The sequence below is a fragment of the Bidens hawaiensis genome, unplaced genomic scaffold (genome assembly GCF_021521415.1).
Source record: "Bidens hawaiensis isolate Kalapana, Puna unplaced genomic scaffold, B.hawaiensis_p1.1 tig00052479_1, whole genome shotgun sequence".
In the NCBI taxonomy this organism is placed as follows: domain Eukaryota; kingdom Viridiplantae; phylum Streptophyta; class Magnoliopsida; order Asterales; family Asteraceae; genus Bidens; species Bidens hawaiensis.
In genome coordinates this window covers 100,864-120,481 of record NW_027499441.1, presented here as the reverse complement: position 1 = coordinate 120,481, position 19,618 = coordinate 100,864, and the positions used below count along the sequence as shown (strand labels likewise).

At 33.1% G+C, this 19,618-nt stretch overlaps 2 protein-coding genes across 2 annotated transcripts; both read right to left on the bottom strand.

Annotated features, from left to right (window-relative positions):
* Positions 1–3,953: 3,953 nt before the first annotated feature.
* LOC143599659 (F-box protein At3g07870-like) lies at positions 3,954–6,825 on the bottom strand. The gene is made up of 2 exons (XM_077077568.1): positions 6,805–6,825; positions 3,954–5,156 (listed from the first exon to the last, which is right to left on the bottom strand). Exons 1-2 carry the CDS (start codon positions 6,823–6,825, stop codon positions 3,954–3,956), a joined length of 1,224 nt encoding a protein of 407 aa, XP_076933683.1.
* An 8,826-nt stretch (positions 6,826–15,651) lies between these two features.
* LOC143599657 (large ribosomal subunit protein eL33w) lies at positions 15,652–17,508 on the bottom strand. Its single transcript, XM_077077566.1, has 4 exons — positions 17,427–17,508; positions 17,297–17,332; positions 15,798–16,026; positions 15,652–15,700 (listed from the first exon to the last, which is right to left on the bottom strand). Exons 1-4 carry the CDS (start codon positions 17,456–17,458, stop codon positions 15,659–15,661), a joined length of 339 nt encoding a protein of 112 aa, XP_076933681.1. The 5' UTR covers positions 17,459–17,508; the 3' UTR covers positions 15,652–15,658.
* Between the last annotated feature and the right edge of the window lie 2,110 nt (positions 17,509–19,618).

Here is a 19,618-nt window from a genome sequence, read left to right as displayed (position 1 = left end):
GTCTCATGGTCTTCGAAAAGACAGTCTACCGTTTTCTCGTTTAAAACTTTGCCGCCACCCCGTCTCACACATCAATGGTATATTGTGACAACGTTAGTGCCATTTATCTTTCGGGTAACCCAGTTCAACACCAACGCACCAAACATATCGAGATTGACATCCATTTTGTACGGGAACACGTTCAGCGGGGTCAGATTCGGGTCTTACATGTTCCATCCCGCTATCAGTTTGCAGATATATTCACAAAGGGATTGCCTCGCGCCTTATTTGAAGATTTTCGTTCCAGTCTAAGTATCTGGGATACTCCACCTTAGACTGAGGGGGTATATTAGTAAACGAATATTAGTCAATATTGTATATTATCATTTCTATATCTATGCATCAATCATTGGCATAATTATCTCCCTTAGTATGTAATATACATATATGAATAGAATGTGAATGGAAAAGGCAGTGAGAATTATTCCAATAATTTATTCTATCACAAATTCATAAAACAGTAAAATAACACGCGCATGCTATCAAGTTCCACGCCAGACAAGTTTGAATCATTCTTCAAAAGCATCTTCTAGCAAAATCTGTTCTTTGATTATGTTATGCCATCGTTTGCAGACAAGTTTACCTATATCGCGGAGGATTGTGGCTGAGATTCGTTCGAGTATCACTTTAATAATATCGTCTGGTAAAACTTCAAAGCGATCAACTTCCTCTTCATTGTTCATAGCCGTCGTCATCGACTTCTGTTTCAAAATATGCATACATTTTCTCGTGAGCGAAACATAAATTTGGGGTACGTTTCAAGATAATCACGGCCGGCCCTAGGCAAAGTGCGAGCCAGACTCCCGGGCACGTTTTTTCCGGTGGAGGGGGGGGGGGAACTATATATATATATATATATATATTACAATATAAAACCAAAAACTATTATCCGTTTATATAAAACACTAAGACCTCAAAACTAACACTATGATTTTTCTATGTTTAAAAAAATTAGTTTATACAATTCGTGAGGTCGTAAGGGCCTTTTTTCCGTCTCATATAGGGCACTTGAATCCTCTGGACCAGTTTCCGTAGATAATCAATGATCACAAGATATTAAGCAGATCTAAATCAACTTGGGTTAGAAACATCTTTCCAATAATACTCGAAGTTAGCAGAAATAGAATGTGGTAATAAGCCAGATGTATGGATCCTAGATAAATCTGTAACAAAAATAGATCTAAGCAAAAGAGATATATCTTTGTTTGCAACAGATATATATATAGATCGCTACAAACGATACATATATATTCAATTCATGCAACCACTTAATCTGCAAAATATAACATCCACCGATCGATGGATATTAACGAAGTTAGAGACCCGGAATTAGGATCCGATGAATCCACATTTACAAACGTTTCCAAGCACTTAAAAATTAAAGACATCTCAGGATTAAATAAAAGAAGAGTACTTAAACTTCCAGAGACAAAAAGGTGGCGAGAAAAAAACCTGTGAGCTGCTAGATGCCATTCGGTGAAGATGATCGGAGTAGGGTTATGGTGGTTAATAGATCGGATGAAAGGATTAGAGCTTAATTCAGTAGAAGAAGATAACTCCCGATGAAAAAGACTTACTATTGTAGCGGTAGCGGTGGGTAGTAATTAATTGAGTTTATATTTTTAGGGTTTTTTTTTATCAAAATATCTTTTCATATCTTTTACTTGTACTAAATAGCATTGAATATTTATATTCTGCAAAGATCAGTGTAAATTTATTCGTTTTCTTTCGATCCCTATTCTTCTTACGCCCCCGGGGTAGAAAATAAATAAGGTCCAGGCTTCGTCACTGGCATCAATCCTTATTCTTCCGACGCCATAGAGGTCGGCGACGAGAATCTCCTACACAAGCCTTAATCTGTGGCGCCACCGGCGTATTTTTCGTCCTATTACGCCGAAAGATTAAGAGACAATATAGCACATTCAATGCTATTTTGATAACTTAATTTCTTAGTCAATTTGGCTATCTTGTGATTTTCTTTTTTTTAAATATCTTCTTCCACACTAATTAATATTATTTTATTCAATTAAAAGGCATATTATAAATGATGCTTATCAAAAGAGGTCACTACTAGTAAATGAGTTATTTACTTACCGTGACTTTTGTTGAAAATTATTTTCAACGATTTTCCTAAAAGGGATACCTGGGTAAAATAAGTGTTTGAAAAATCATTTCTAACCTTTCTCCAGTGACTTTTCCTACAAAATTACTAGCAAAGTATTTTGTAACGTTCTTACAATTTTTTGACAAAACCTATTCTATTTTTATATATTATATTGTTTTCTAATGAAAATAATAAATATAATTGACAAATGTATTTTTTGTTGAAAATTTGTAGGAGAGTTATCAACAATTTTCCAACAAAATATCATATTTTTATTAATTTGTTGCAATATTGTAGCAAAATTAGAGCTAGTATTTCTTTTTTGGAAGTTCTTCTAACATTTAATAGAATTAGAGGTGTTCATCGGATCGGATAACGGAGTATTCGGTTTATATTGTTCGGATTTGAAATTTTTAGGGCCAATCCAAAATCCGATCCAATCCGAATTAGGGGTGTTCCTATCTGATCCGAATTGATTTCAGATGGATTTGAATGGAATTCGGATAATCCAAAATAATTGGAATAACCCGAAATAGATCGTATAACAAACATTCAAGCAAGCGTCTAATTAAATAAAGTACAAACCGGAAAATTAAAATAAAATATACACAAAGAAAAGTCAAACTTCAAACAAAAGTCAAATTAAATCCATGATCCATCATAATTCTAAAAATTAAAAAAGATACGAATAAAGCTAGACTTCAAAGTAATTAAATCACGTGTTATTTATTCGGATTATTCTGATATCCGAATAGAATAATCCAAACTCTCTGATTTTTTTTTTTTGAAATCCCTATCCAAATTTGAATAGTTATGCGGTTCGGATCGATCTGATCCGAATATCCGAACAAGAATTCGGACTGGATTATTTGTTTTTTTTAGTTTTGGTTTGGATATTGGTTTTTTTTTCGTATTTCGAATTTCCTGAACACCCCTAATTAGAATTACATGTTCTAGGAATTTAGTTGGAAATTTTCGTAGAAAAATGAGATACTTTCTAGTAGTGGGCTTTGAAATATCTAGAATAGTCATAGACAACAAATTTATTTACTTTCACTTTGAATTATTAGTTGTTTTTGTTTAGAAAAGATCTTTATTTCATTTTATTTAGGGAAAAAAATAGAATTGTGTTACAGGCAGCACCCTCGGTTTCCTTAGGTTCTGCAGTTTCGTCTGCAGATTCATAGGAAAGCTGCCATTTTTCCTACTCGCATTGCAATGTGTAGTAGATTTTACATATACTTATTTTAACAAGTGCGTTTTCATTCAAAATACACATTCTTTTCTTATTTCATGGACACATTTTTTGTTAAATCAACCAGTTATTAGTTATTATCATAGAATCCAGCTCATTTAATTTGTAAGTGGGTACCAAATCAATTTGGTATCAGTAAGAACCTAGCTTGTGGTTTGTTAAACTCAATTGAATTCTCATGAGTTTGTTTCATGTGAAAGTGAAGATAAACTATTGACTTGCATCATTTCTAACTATGAAAGTATTATGACACCAGTGATCGAAAACTTGCCGTACCAAAATTGTTAATTATTTTATCACAGCCACTTCTAAATTAAAACGACACGAAATCGTGCTTAGAAAATTTTAAAAAAAAATTGTCACTAGTGAAAAGTTGTATTGGTGGCTGGGATGAAGACTGGATGAATGGTATATAACTTGAGAGGAGTTAACGAAATGTCCTAAAATGTTTCACGCAATCTATTGTTAAAATTAAACAGCATGAGTACAAACACAGTTTACATTCTTACAAGATCCAGGTGCTAGATTATTAAATAAAAGGGAGTACAAACATGATTACTCTCTTACTCGATCCGGGAGCACGATAGGAAAAGTTGGTGCTATGAACTGAACCACATAACGGTCATCATATCCAGTGCTCATAGTTACATTTTCCCTTTCTGCGAGATGAGTTTCCACGAGATTAGTTTTCAGATCATAACGTAACAGGCTAGTCATTGTCTTTGGTTGATTTGGTTTCTTGAAGATGATATGCCTCTTATTTACCACACTACATATGGGAAATGGAATATCAATCTGAGGGTGTATGCTAAAGTACCAATGGCACGAAAGATTTAATGAATGCGACTTTTCCCACTTGTTGTTATGAAGATCTTTAAGAATCCACATGTTAGCTTTGTTCCCAGAAACTTTATCAACGAGAGCAAGGAAACCATTCATCTCAACAAACGAATGTTGGTTTCTTGTGCGATCGTCATTTAAACCTGGTAGGCGTGTTTGATAAAATCTCTCTTTCACGGTGTCCATGGAAACCAGGTGATCAGAACTATGAACATCCCAATGGAGGTATCTGCCTTTAACTGAAACAGGATCACCCCAATAGTACTGCCCTTCACCCATATTACTAGGAACTTCTATCTTTTTCCAGTATGCGAAATTGGAAAGAATACATACAACTTCTGGTGCCAGGACAAGGATGTGACATTGAATTGGCGGCCCCATAAACATGTGAATCACCTTGTATCGTCTCCGGGCACCATCGTAGCAAAGGCTTATGCCACATTTGCTTGTATAGTGTCCTCCACAAGATGTGGAACAGTTAGGAAGATACATACCTTTCTCTGTGAATAGATCGTACGCATACAAATATTCTCTTCTATTTGCGTCAGCTATCAAAAGGAACTCATTACACCAAGCTTTTATCCGTCCTCTGCAAGGTATTTCAAGATCTTGTTGTTTGAATTCAAGCTTTTCGTTTACTTCCCGCACGACAACTTGACGTGCTTGGTGAGGTCCACTTGACCTCTGGATGATGAAAGACGTATGTTCTAGCAAGATTTGATTGTTAATTGTGTTAAACCATCTCTTACAAACATATTTGCCCCTGTATCGGAGATCTCGAGCAGGGAGTCTTTTAAGGATATCTTCAATAATGTCATCTGGTAACATTGTGAACCGATCAACCTTCATTGTCCTCGGCCGCCTCTCTTCAGCTACGGATTCTTGCATGATCTTTGTCATAGCCTTCTCCATTGATTTCTGTCAAAATATGCATACATTTTCTCGTAAGTTTAAACATGAAGAAGAAACATAACTTTGTTGTTATACGGAAGGAAACATGCAAGGGTTTTTGTGTCTAGTTCTATAAACTGGATGCCAATGAATAATCAATAACATATATGGAATAATGCATACAAACTTGTGCTTAAGTTTTGTTTGACAGACTAGTGTTTATAACATGTTGTTTATTTATGCAAGCAAGCAGGATTGTGATATTTCAAAGTGCTAAAACATTTGATAAAATGCTACTAAATATTCTTGACAGTATCAACATAAGATTACTTAAAGATCAAACTGAAACTGTCATTAGTAACATTTGAGTATAGTCATAATTAAGTCATTGTGGAGTGCTTGACAGTATAATTTGTTGTTTGGTTAACATATGGACTATAGAATAGAATCAACCCCCGGATGGAAAGTTACAATCACATACAAGACATCAAAGGAATTTAATGGTGAAATTACTTAAGTAAATCTATGAAGCTAATACTTGGTCCTAATCAAGTACACTTCTTGACTCCATTCCATACATAAATGGTATGGAACACAGTTCACAAATCATGTAAAATATAAAGAATACGGATAAGCAAATTGGTTTGAATGTGGAAAATACAATTGAACTGCAACTTTGTTCCAAGGATACTGATATTCCTATGAACTGATAAGTTATATGACTAAATTGGGCTTTAATACTAACAGGAGTATATTTCCTAATAATACCATAATGAGAAAAATCATAGATATATTTTTTAGAATGGAGAATGAGATTTTCTTTTTGTTTTTGGGTGTTCCATAAATCCCATTTACGTCATTTGCAGAACTTCTTTCTCTATTAAAGATCGCTAACACCAGTTAAAATGATTCATTCTAGTGCTTTCTAGCCGGTGTTAGTAATCTTTGACGGAGAAGGAAGTTCCACAAATGGCATCACGATCCTTGAATGGGATTTATGAAACACCCAAAAACCAAAAAATCCCACCTCTTACCCACAAACTATCATAAATTGTCAAAATTCTCCTTTCAAAAAAATTTCCAGGCCTAAATTTTTAATTATTTTTTTATATAAAAAAAAATCCAAACGATTTACAATGAAACGTCAGGTAAACTGCAACGCTTCGCCGCAATATATAGCCTCATTTCTTTTAACACCACTCAGTTGCATTAAAATCAATTAACAAGAAGGTATCTAGAGGATATACAGATAATCAACGATACAAAATATTAAGCAGATCTAAATGAATTTGAGTTCGAAACATCTTTCCGATGCTTGCTGAGTAAACTAAAGTTAGCATTGATAAATCTGTAACACATGTGTAATCAATGGATCTAAACGAAAGGAGATATATATCTTTGTTTGAAATAGCTAGATAGATCGCTACAAACGATTCATGCACGCCACGCAATCACTTAATCTGCAATGTACATCCAGCGATCGGTGGATTGTGTTTACGAAACTTAAAGACCCTAAATTTGGATCCGATGAAACCACATTCGTTAACAAATAAGACATCAAGGGTTCTTAAGATTAAAAAAGAAAAAAAGAACCAATGAATTGGTAGTACATATACAAATTTCCAGATTGATCAGGAAATAGAGACAATCAGACAAAAAAGTGGCGATAAACAACCTGTAGGTGGCTTGGTTCCATCGGTGACGATGATCGGAGTAGCTAGGGTTTTGGTCGTTAATTCATCGTAGCTCTTGTTGAAATGATTACTATAGCTGCAGCGGTAGCGGTGGGGATGTAGTAAGTGAGTTTATATATTTATATTTATGTTATTTTTATTTTTATAATATCTTCTTCCACTCAAGAACCGGGACTCAACACATAAGTAATATTATTATATAAAGGTTTAAGTTATTCCGGTGAAAAAAAAATAAGAAGGATGAGAAAGATTAATATGAAAGAAAAAACCCTTCAAACAAAATAAAAAAATTATAACTCAAATTATAATAAAAAAACAAAAAATGTTAAAACACAAAAATGTTTACACCATCTTCCTCGTTAAAAAATGTTAAGAAAAAAAGATCATTGTGCCTTTTTGTTTATCATTGTGTTTTGTGTTTATTTTTTTTTTTTTTGATATTGTGTTATATTTTGTTCGTCATTGTGTTGTATTTTGCGATTTATTGTGTTTTTTTTTAATTATAAGTATATCTTTTGTTCATTTTCGTCACTGGATCTTTGATCTCGGCATTGTGTCTTTTCGTAGGTTTTTTTTTGGAACGAGAATGACGGAGGAAACATTTGATTTTTTAAAATTTTTTTCGTTTCTTATTTATATTTTAAGTTATGATTTTTCTATTGTTTTTTTTTTTTGAATTTTTTGTTGATGGGTTTTTTGTATGGTCACAAATCCTTTTTACACTTCTTATTAATGTCTTCCTTTGTATTTTAACATTTCCCCATTTTATATTATCAAATGAGGGTTTTTGAAATACCTAGAATAGAAAATTTTTTTTCTTTTCTTGCTTTCTTTTTTATTTCATTTGCTGCTATTATTTAGGAAAAATAATTTATATTTAGAAAAAGCAAATGCGATGTCATGGGGTCGCCTTAGAGGGCGCAACTCCTAATAGGTGGTACGCGAGAAACGTATGCACATATGTTACATCACTTTGCTTAATTGTTGTGACGTCTCCCCGATGAGATTGAAGGAGTAGTTGAAGATTTCTAATTGTTTCGACATAATTGAGTTGATTCGATATTTAAAACATTTGGCTGGATTCTAGTTTCTTTTTATTTAATTAACTCACTTCTAAGTGATATCAATGTGCATGCTTAGGGTTAATTATATTACCTAATCTAGCTTTGATGTAAGGAATTTTAGAAATATCAATAATGTTATGGGGTCGTCCTAGCCGTGGGAACTCTCGATCAATGCTACCAGTAAGTGCATGCGCTTCCATTGCACAACTTTGCTTAATTTTGAGACTCTACATAGTGAGAATGCAGAGTGGTCGGTGAATTCCAGACGTTTCATGCAATTGAGTTGATTTGATATCTAAAACATTTGGTTAGCATCTAATTACTCTACGATTTAATTACATAATTACTCTACTTGATATGTAATTACTCTATTTGAGTCTCACATTTATCATGTTAATTTAATTTGTATGTGATCCAAACCTTTTATATATATATATATAGGATTATATTGTGTTTTCCTTTGTTTAAATTTTAAGACATTATTGGGTTTAGTTGGGTTAAATGATAAGGGAAAAGTTAAAAATGCAAAGGGAGACAAAAAAAAATGTGAAAAAAAAATGTGGCAAAAAAATACCCTCAAAAAATTAAAAAAGAAAATCATAGCTCAAAATATAATTAAAAAACGAAAAAAATCTAAAAACTAAAATGTTTCCACCGCCATTCCCGTTCCATAAGAAAACGAAAAGACACAATGCCGAGAAAAAACACGCATTGATGAAAACAAACAAAAAACACAATGATAACTAAAAAAGACGCGATATATCGCAAAATATAACACAATGTCGAACAAAATATAACACAATACTGAATAATATAACACAATATTAAGAAAAAAAATACAATGTTAAGGAAAAAAGATACAGTATTATTTTGAGGGGTTTTTTTTTTGCTATAAATCTTACTCATCATTCTTATTTTTGTCTCCTTATATAGAATAACCTGTTCATATATATATATATATATATATATATATATATATATATATATATATATATATATATATATATATATATATATATATATAAACTAAATAGGATAACCTAATAAGTTTAAAACAGACAAGTTTTAACTTTTATATTTAAGAATATGCTTTGTTTAAAAATAAATTATATACTTAAGAGTTAAGTGCCCTTTTAATACTTGTGTTTTGTTTAATTACGTAACTTTAGTACCATTTTTGAATTCATTTCAAATGGTCACCTCACTTTTCTAAAACTTGTCATTTTAGTACTTTTTCTAACCCCGTCTATTTTTTCCGTTAAGTTAGGGGTAAATTAGTAATTTCATTTATTGTATTTATTTTCTCTTTTGAGTTAAGTGCCATTTTCATACATGTGGTTTGTTAATTACGCAAATTTAGTACCTTTTTTGAAATTATTACAACTGGATACTTTGATTACTTTTTTGATACGTAAGTAAATCAAAAGAGACATTACATATTAAATATTACAATTAAAAGGTAATTAAAATACATGATAAAAGATGAAAAACAACTATGAAAGGTATAACATATTTTTTAGCTTTTTGTTTTTCATTGTCAATTTACTTCCAGTAACTCAAGATCTGAGTTCATCTTGGCCATTTTTCTTGCATTTTCTTCATATGCATTAATTTTTTTTCAAAAGTTCTGACATGACAACAGTAGCTCTTTTAACACATCGGAGGATCAAGGCAACTCACAATCCCGTAGCTTCGCCAAACCATTTGACTCTTCAATCATTCCAATATAAAGGATTAGTCAATTAAATAATAGATAATATATGGGTCGGTTTGAAAATAAATGAATTGGTAGTTGTAAAATATTATTCTCGTCAGACTTAAACCTAAAAAAAAGAGAGAAAAAAAGAAAAACGAATAAGAATAAGGATTCAACCCATTACAAATTAAATATTACAATTAAAAGGTAACTAAAATACATGATAGAGGATGAAAAACAACTATTTAATGTATAGCATATTTTTTAGCCTTTTGTTTTTCATTGTCAATTTACTTCCAATAACTCAAGATATGAGTTCATCTTGGCCATTTTTCTTGTATTTTCTTCATGTGCGTTGATTTTTTTTTCAAAAGTTCGGATATGATAACAGTAGCTCTTTGACACATCGGAGGATCAAGGCAACTCACAATCCCGTAGCTTCGCACCTTTTAGTATAACATCAATTGAACATGTAGATGAACAACGATTGACGAACTGTCACACCCCGACCAAAGGCGGCGGAACATGCCGAGGTGTAACGATTGTCCATAAGCACATGACACTAATTAAAGTGACAGTATTTAATAAACTCATTTCATTTCACAACATCGAAAATGTCACATAACATTATCCATAAAATAACCATAACAAGATATCACAAAATATGGCAAATTAATATTGTTCATTTTTACTAATATCCTAAGGTCTTTGATGTTGTTTTCTTCACAAGCATAAATCAACCAAGATGCAAACCTGCAACATTTCATAAAATAAAGTCTGTCAACACAAAGGTCGGTGAGCAATTCATAGGTTTAATCATATTAGTATATAATAAAGATAGCCACAAAACTTGCATATGAAACGATAAATAAAAGTGGTAATTTGGATAAATAGATATCGCTAAACACATTAGCGACACCTAACTATAAGGGGATGCCAAATAGTCTAGGATTTTATAGTTATCGTTAATTGCATTACGTTAACGACACCTTGCTATAAGGGGATGCCAAATAGTCTAGGATTTTATAGTTCCACCAACCAAAAGCGATAAACACATAGGCATATAAGCATAGAACACCAAATCGAGCAATTATTTAGGTAAAGTATACAACTACGTTTGTGGTTTAAGATTCAAATATAAAGCATTTTGTTGAATAAGTATGAAATGTCACCTCCAAAATAAAAGATGGAAAATGGGGTATGAAGTACTCACCTTCAAGTGGTAAACTTGAAAGATGATAATTTGGAGATTTGTCGGAACGACGAGTTTAACGCACAATGCCTAAAAAGAAAAGAAGTCTTGAATTTAGAAAGGTTGTCTTGAAGGTCTTTAAACAAAATAAATGTTGAGAAATGTAAATAATTAAAGTTCAAGGTTTAAAATGTGACTATTTAAGAATTTATAATAATAACCCTTTAAAAATGTAAGTTTGCTCGAAACCGGGTTAAAGTATCTAACCTTAATATTTACTCAACCTATGTTAAGTAATAAGGTGGGTAAAATGCAAGAATGCAAATTCCTTTGGAATAAAGATACTAAAACGGGTTTTTTTTATCGAGTGTTCGGGTTGTCGGTTCGGGTCTTGATAATTGGTCAAACCCAAAGTCAACTTTCCAAAATATTGAATGTTATGAGATAACTCAATAAAATTTAATAAGGCTTAACCAAGTATGTAGTTCCATTGTTTTAGAACTAACAACGCACGTTAAGCGAGTGTTCGGTTTTGTCGGTCCAAACTTTGTTATGAGATCAAGTTGGATCCAACATTTCCAAGTACTTAAGAAAATATTTAAAAATCAATTTGTAACTATTTTTAAAGAAATATACAAGTCTTGATGGCTAAAAAAAAACACACTTGTGTGTCTTAAGCGAGCAAGAATCGGTTTGGTTCGGTTTCCATCTCACAACAAGTTCATAGATAGTTTCCACATGTCCAAACACTAAAGAACTTGTATAATAATGTACAAATAAAAAAATACCAAAAATTAACAATAAAGTCTTTAAACAAAAGTTCGGTTTTCTGTTCGGATCGTGTTTCGGGTTAAGACCGAGGTAAGATTCTACAAACCCATAACCATAGAATTTGTAAAAATGATTTTAGAAACTTAGATCTAACACTAAGTATGTTTAAACAAACAAAACTAGTAACAAAGTTCGGTTTACGGTTTAGAGCTATTTACGGTTAAACCGAAGCATAGACTTTTAAAAACCCATAACCATGGAACTTGTAAAGATGACCAACAAACTAAAATAAGCAAGATTAATATGTATGAACAAGTTATATAGATGTATATATATCAAGGACACGAAGTCCTCCATGAAGCCTTGCCTTATGGGGTCCGAAACCTCACCCGGAATCGGAGAAGTAACTACCAAAGGTAAACAAGGGATGTATATTATATATATGTTGCACAACCATAAACAAGTATTAATAAGGCTACATAAACTAATTAAGATGAAAGACTAAAATCCTTCAAGAACACTTAAGAAGATAACCTTGAATCTTTGATGTTTGAGAGAGTTTTTTTTTTTTTTTGGAGTTGTAGCAAGGGAAAATGAAGAGGAAAGGTGATGTATATATAGGGTAATGTTGGTGGTCAAATATGGGTGTGAGACACAAGAGTTTTCATGCAAAATGGATCAAGACAAAAACACAAAACAACAAAAAAATAAATAAATAAATAAAAATAAAAATAGGATGTTTTCAAGACCCAACAAGTGTGAAACAATATTGTAACATAAATCCATCATTTTGATTATAACATAAACTTCGGTTTACAAATCGGGTCGGTTTACATAATAAACAAATACAAAAACGAATACAAACAAGACCCGAAATTGACGAATGTCACACGAACCACATGGGCAAAATACCATATCGTAATTCATTTAACTTGAAAAATGAAGAATAGTTAGGGTTAGAAGGATTGATGAGCGCGCGTGCGCCGGAAGAATGGGGGTGATATGTTCATTTAGGGTTAGAGATTATCATTTAATTGTAAATATGTAATGTCTCTCTTGGTTTGCCTATGTATCCAAAACAAATCCAAGTATTCAGTTGCAATAAATTCAAAAAATGTACTAAAGTTGCGTAATTAAACAAACCACATGTATGAAAATGACACTTAGCTCAAAAGAGAAAATAAATAAAATAAACGAAATTACCAATTTACCTCTGACTTAACGGACAAAATAGACGATGTTAAAAAAGTACTAAAGTTGCAAGTTTTAGAAAAGTAATGTAGCCGTTTACATGATATTAAAATTACCGATATCCCATTGATATCTCACCGCGATAGCTGATATTTCAGATATTGGTTTTTGACCAATATCCGATATTTTTTCGCACTAGCTGCTTCGCATGAGACATTGTTATGTGTAAAATCATGTAGTACGCGGAGTACCATTTGTGACATGACCAATATCCGGTCCAAACTTTGTTCTTCGGGTATCGGGTTTTTGGGTCGGGTTCTTCGGGTTTCAAATTTTCAAATATTGACCCGAAACCCAACCCAAATCTCTCATGGGTTTTTTGGGTTTGGGTAATTCGGGTTCGAGTTTTTTCGGGTTGGATTAATCGGGTTTCGAGTATTCTAGAAAAGAAAACAAAAAAATTTTAAAAACTACATTGCTAAATATAAAACATATTCTTCTTTGCTCGTAACGCAAATAATCAAATAAGAAACCAAATAACTTAATAAAACACTTCAAAAGAAGAGTAAAACTAAATAGAACCATAATCGTCTTAAGTAGAGCGTGATTTGGTTGTTCGATTATGGTTGCTATTAGTAGTAAACGGAAAACCTAATTTACAATAAACAATCGATCCATAAGAGTTGGAATGACTACATTCTATTAGGTCCAGTTTCTGATAACTTTAGTGGTTAGAATTTAGCATATTATAACAAAAAATATATTTAATTTCAAAACTAAAAGTTTATTTGGGTTGACCTGAAACTTATAAATCAAACCCGAAACCCAACCCGAATTACTTTGGTTTGGGTTCGGGTTGGTCTTTTCTTGGGTTCGAGTTTTTCGGGTCGGGTTAGTTCGGGTTCAGGTACAGGTTTTCTCGGGTCGGGTTTCAGGTAAAAGTGACAGCCCTAACATGAACCCACATATTACTTGTTTTCTACTATTTAAAGGTGATAAAACTTCATAAACATTCTAAACTTAGTAATTTAACTATGTGAACCATGTAGAAAACACACTTTAGGAGAACTATTCGATTCATATATGACAGAAACATGATTCACATATCGATACAATAAACCTAGAAGTTTGATCAGCCATTCATATATGCATTTGAACGTTCTAAGCAATAGAGCGCAATCTCATCAAACTTCTATGATACGCCCAACTAAAAATAAAAATCAATGTTCTAATCAATTACAAAAACTGTCCAGTTATGCAATCTCATCAAACTTCTATGATACGCCCAACTAAAAATAAAAATCAATGTTCTAATCAATTACAAAAACTGTCCGGTTAAATAACCAGACAGTTTTTGTAATTGATTAGAACACTATAAAAAGAAAAAAATCACTGTTCACAATACTTGCAAAACATGTCATGTTAAATAGTGCATTTTTTTCATCTAGGTCGAAGTACTAGGCGGTTGTATTGGGGAATTAAAAGAAAAACACAATGTTCACATCATAAAAACGTACAAAAACCGTCCAGTTGTGTAGTGTTTTTTTCCAACCGAGTGGGAGTACTAGACAATTGGATGTCTAGGAGAACTATTGCCATTTTGTATAAGGTTTGTGTCATATTTTGTATAGATCCCGTTCATCCATCTATATCAAAAAATCATTATTCGCATTCATTAAATTATACAGCATATTTACACCTCTTTTGTTTATCAAATGTGGTATCACAAACCGATCTGTGGTACTTTGATTGGGCTAGCATTAGAACCATTTTCCAACCAACCCATCTTGCCGGCTACTTATATACCGCTGTCTATTTTCAGCCATTCTGCTTAAGAAAATAGATGGTGCGTATACGATTAACCGACAAGCAAGGATGGCTGAAAAATGACCAAAGCATCAGCACAATCAAAAGCCACAGTTCAAGCCTCAAACACCATACTTGATAATCAAAAGACATGTGAACATGCAATAATATTCCCATGAATGTGGATAATGATTATCATTATGTAAGAAACTACACAAAATGGCAAGAACAGCCAACTAGCTCAGAGTTCTCAACAATGACCTCATTTGGTTTTTAAAACCGGTCTAATCAATGAACCATAAGGCGACTGGTCTAGGTATAGAAACATGCTCAAAAGAAAAGGTGACCTTAAGCTCTTTCAGAAAAAGTACAAGATACTCTAAAGATGTAGTAATGTCCCATGTAAGAAATGAAATAAAAATCTTCCATAGCAAACGTTCAAAAAAGCTAATACAAGAACAATTAAAGTACCAGCAGCAATGATCACAATGTTTCTCTTCACCGCAACTGCACATACAAAGGTTACATGGACAGTCAGCAAGAAATTAAAAAAAAAAGCATCTACAAGATCATGTCAAATGTCTGTCAGATAATGTTGAGACTCGAGATGACGCACAAAAATCACAACTTTTTAAATAAATTATCAATAGCAATCATCTACTAATTCCATAAGGTGATAAAACCACCTCAGAGCCTACTTGAGTTTACATGACTGCAACAAACTTAAAAATAAATAAATAAAGAAAAGATGAAATTTTTTGGCGGCGTATGTCAATATAACATACTAGAATGTTTAAAATTATCATATGCTGAACAATGAAAATGATCAAAATCAAACTATTTTCAACTGTTGTTCACTTAACAGATAAAACTGCCTACCATGTTATGACTTAAAAGGCATTATTCGGATCAGGCAGGTTCAGGTCACGGGTCAGAAACTGTTACCAGTTTCGTTGTTAATAACTTAAGATGACCATTCGGTGTCCACTTACAAAAAACATATAGTAACATAAAAGTTAAAACAACACTAGATAAACTAGTAGTATTTATAGCTCATCAAAACACTAGTAAAACTCTTATTAATATTACAATAACAGAAAGATACAAACAATACCTTAAATATTGCTTGGGTACATGAACACTCTAACCCTAGATCCCTGCACAAGTTAACAACAATATTCAACATTCACTCAATAGAAAACATACAATTATACAAATAACAACTAAAGATTTAAATTTCTAAATTTATATTACCATAGATTTAGGAGGAAGATTCGACTTGAACTTAGCACGAACGATACCGGTGTTACCGTGAGGCCTGGTAACCTTTCCCCAAATGCATCGATAATGTGATCCATTCTTCTTCACCTTAGCTTTGTAAACGTACGCCATACGTTTCCCTTGGTACCAACTTACTTCCTCCTTCGTGTTCACTCCTTCGATTTGAATCAAAGAGGTATTCGGATACTGGTTTGACTTCGACCTAAACAAAATCAGTAGAAAAACAAACAAATTTCCAGTTTCAATAATGATAACTGGTAAACAAGCAGTATTGTAAACTGATAGCGAGCGATGGTTACGGATTAATTTTAACCAAATCAACCCGATTTGACAAAAATCAAAATCGACACATTTTTTTTAAATGAAGGCTATCAGACTTGTTTTTAACACGTTAACCTCAATTATAAGTTTTCATCATAATGCACGTCTCCAACATTTAAACACACAACCGACGCCACGTGCGTAACTAGTAGTGTTGTAAGCATCAAGATTAATAAGCGATTGGTGGTTACGGATTAATTTTAACCAAATGAACCCAAATTGACACAAATCAAAATCTACACAATTTTTTTTAAATGAAGGCTATCGGACTTGTTTTTAACACATTAACATCAATTATAAGTTTTAAATCATAATGCGCGTAAAACATTCAAAACATGTAAACAACACCGCGCATGTAAGTAACATTGGTTAGTTGTGCAGAGCTCTGTGTTAAGTGCGTTAGTAACCGGCATAAGTAGCCGACATTTAAACAGACTAATCCTACACTGCACATAACCATGCCAAAAACCCGAAGCAAAGCTGAAATGTATAATAAAATAAAAAATCCCATTTTTAACGACCCATTTTGACCCGAAACCTTTTCAACCAAAACGCGTTCCAAATCGACCTGGTTCAATCCAAACCGGTCCCAACCCAAATCAAATTAACCCTTTTCCAAATCAACCCGTTAAACCCTGACCCATAAACCATGGTTTAACCCATAAACCAAACCGACCCGACTTGACCCGTTTGACAGTCATAGTTTGAACTAGAGGCAGGCAACTAAACTGATTAATAGAACCGACCCGAAAATCAAACAGAAACCGAACCGGTTTGAAACCGATTATGTAGAAACCGGTTTGCAATTTTCTCCACCAATACCGGTTTCAAACCGGTTAACCGAACCGACACCGGCCAAAACCCGAACCGAAACCGATCAAAACCCGAACCAAAATTGATCGTAACATAGTAAGAAACCGGTTTCAACCTGAACCAAAACCAATCATAAACTGGTTATGACTTTTGTTGACCAAACCGAACCGGTTTCAGTCCAAACCGGTTTTGAGTTTTAAACCGGTTTGAGCACCTCTAGTTTGAACTATTCTATATAAACTTTGAACCTATAGAGTCCTAGAACACCATATACAAGTAAATAAATAAAATAAATTCATAAAATCTAATTCTATAAGCTTTATTATTATTGTACGTACCTCTTGTATCCGAGAATGGTTCCTCTGGTGTAGAGTCTGAAATTGTGAAATAAAATGTTGAAAAAATGAGTTTTTTTTATAGATTTTGAATGTGAATTCAATTTGGGATTTTGGGGTTTATTTATTATACCTGACACGTTCTCCTTGGCGGCCTTTCACCATTTTGATTCAGCAGATGCTTACAGACGGCCTGTGAGCTGATGAAGGTGAAGCAATAAACCCTAGATCGGCTACAAGATGAGACTAATGAGTATTTATAGGTGTGAGTTAATTTGGGTTAATTATTTGGGCCTCGGATATGATAATATGGGCTTGAAGGTTGTTGGTTTTTCACTTTTTTGGTCTTATTTGCCCAAATTAATGTTTTGGAATATGAGAAACCGGTTCCAACTTCCAAGGTTAACAAAAGTCAAAACCGGTGGGAATTGGTTCCGGGTATAGTCGAATATATGATCAGGTTTTTCAAGGTTTTACGGGTTTCGGGTAGGTTCGGGACCGAGTTTTGACTAAGAAGAGGTGAATCTGGTTCTAGGTCAGGTACGCTTCAAAGGAGACTTTACATAAATATTGATTACAAGGTATAAATATTGATTATGATGCATTATAGTGGGTAGGAATCGGTTCCGACTTCCAAGTGTGGTCAATAAAAGTCAAAACCGGGTCGGATAGAAACTGGTTTTAGGTATAGTCGGGTATGTGATCGGGTTTTTTAGGTTTCAGGTAGGGTTGGATCCATATTTTGACTGGGTAGAGGTGGAACCGGTTCCAGGTCGGATACACGTCCTAGGAGACTTTACATAAATATTGATTATGAGACATTATAGTGGGTAGGAACTGATTCCGAGTATGGTCAACAAAAGTCAAAACCGGATCGGGTAGGAATTGGTTCTGAGTATAGTCGTGTATTTGAATAGGTTTTTCAGGTTTGTTTGGGTTTCGGGAAGGATCGTGTCCGGGTTTTTGACCGGGGTAGAGGTGGAACCGGTTTCGACGGGTCCGGGTCAGGTACGCAACCTGGGAGAAACCTAAAATCCATGTCAGGTCCATAACCGGGTATTCTGTGAACCTATACATTAGGTTATATTTATTTATTATTATTGTTAAAGAGGCTTTTTGATGCTCGACTTATCATGCATCTATTTTTATTTAGTTTTCATAAATATTGATTACGAGGCATTATATTGTGTATCAACTTTACATGTGTGTAACACCATTAAACACCCATTTTGTAGTCATAGCTAGCTAACCTAGCTAACTATAGTTCAGTACTTCAGTGTATACATGAACGTAGTTCAAGAATTAAAAAAGGTATTTTCAAATGGTTAGTACATTGTCAACATTACGTTTGAATATATTGTAGGTGGATGTTAACGAATATATGCAACATTGGCAACCTATATTACATAGTTGTACTACATATTTCTAAGTCAGGTATAACTTGATGGAAAAGAGAAAAAATAATAATAATCACTTTACTAGAGATTGATACTTTGATAATATTGAGAGTATAAACACCTAAAAATTGTTTGGTTTGAATCTTTTCCACCAAAATCTTTATATTTAGGGTAAACATAAGGGTCTATTGCAATACCAAGGTCCAAGGCTGCATTATGTCTTCATTAGTTAGAAGTTACCGTGCAAGCATTCTTAATTTAACAAAATACGAATATCTATATATAACCATAACATAATCACATAAGTACATGGTCTTATGATGGGAAGAAAATGGCGTGGCATTCAAGGTTGTTCGTTATGACAACAGATGAGGAACCCATTATATTGTACGACGATCAATGTAACATTCATTCATCGATAAACTCTTTAACGAATCATACTAAAAGGTAACTTGTTTTGAAAATAGTTGATGACTCCTAGAGTCTAATTTTTGGAAGTATAGAGAAATTTGTTAAAAATATATAATATGAGTAAAGTAGAAATCGTGACATTATGTTTATATAACTTTCTAGTGTAACAGAAATTCAAGGAAAACTGAGATAGGCCATCTTTAGAAATAGAATAAAAGTAGTTATCTATTTCATTCACATCTTCTTCCTCATGAAATCAAACTTTGAAAATCCGAAAACCCATGCATACATGCAAAATAATCATCAAATTTCCCTTCAAAATTGGTCCCAATATAATGCCATCATCTAGGGTAAACATAGGCAAGAGGGATAACAACACCTTGCCCATATCATCAAGAAAAAAAAGTATCGCGCATTCAACAGGATCTTTGCAAGAAATAGGTGGTGGTTCTTTTAACAAATATTATCGCCTTCAACACCGATGGCAGGTGCCTATAGACAGTTGTTATGTGATATA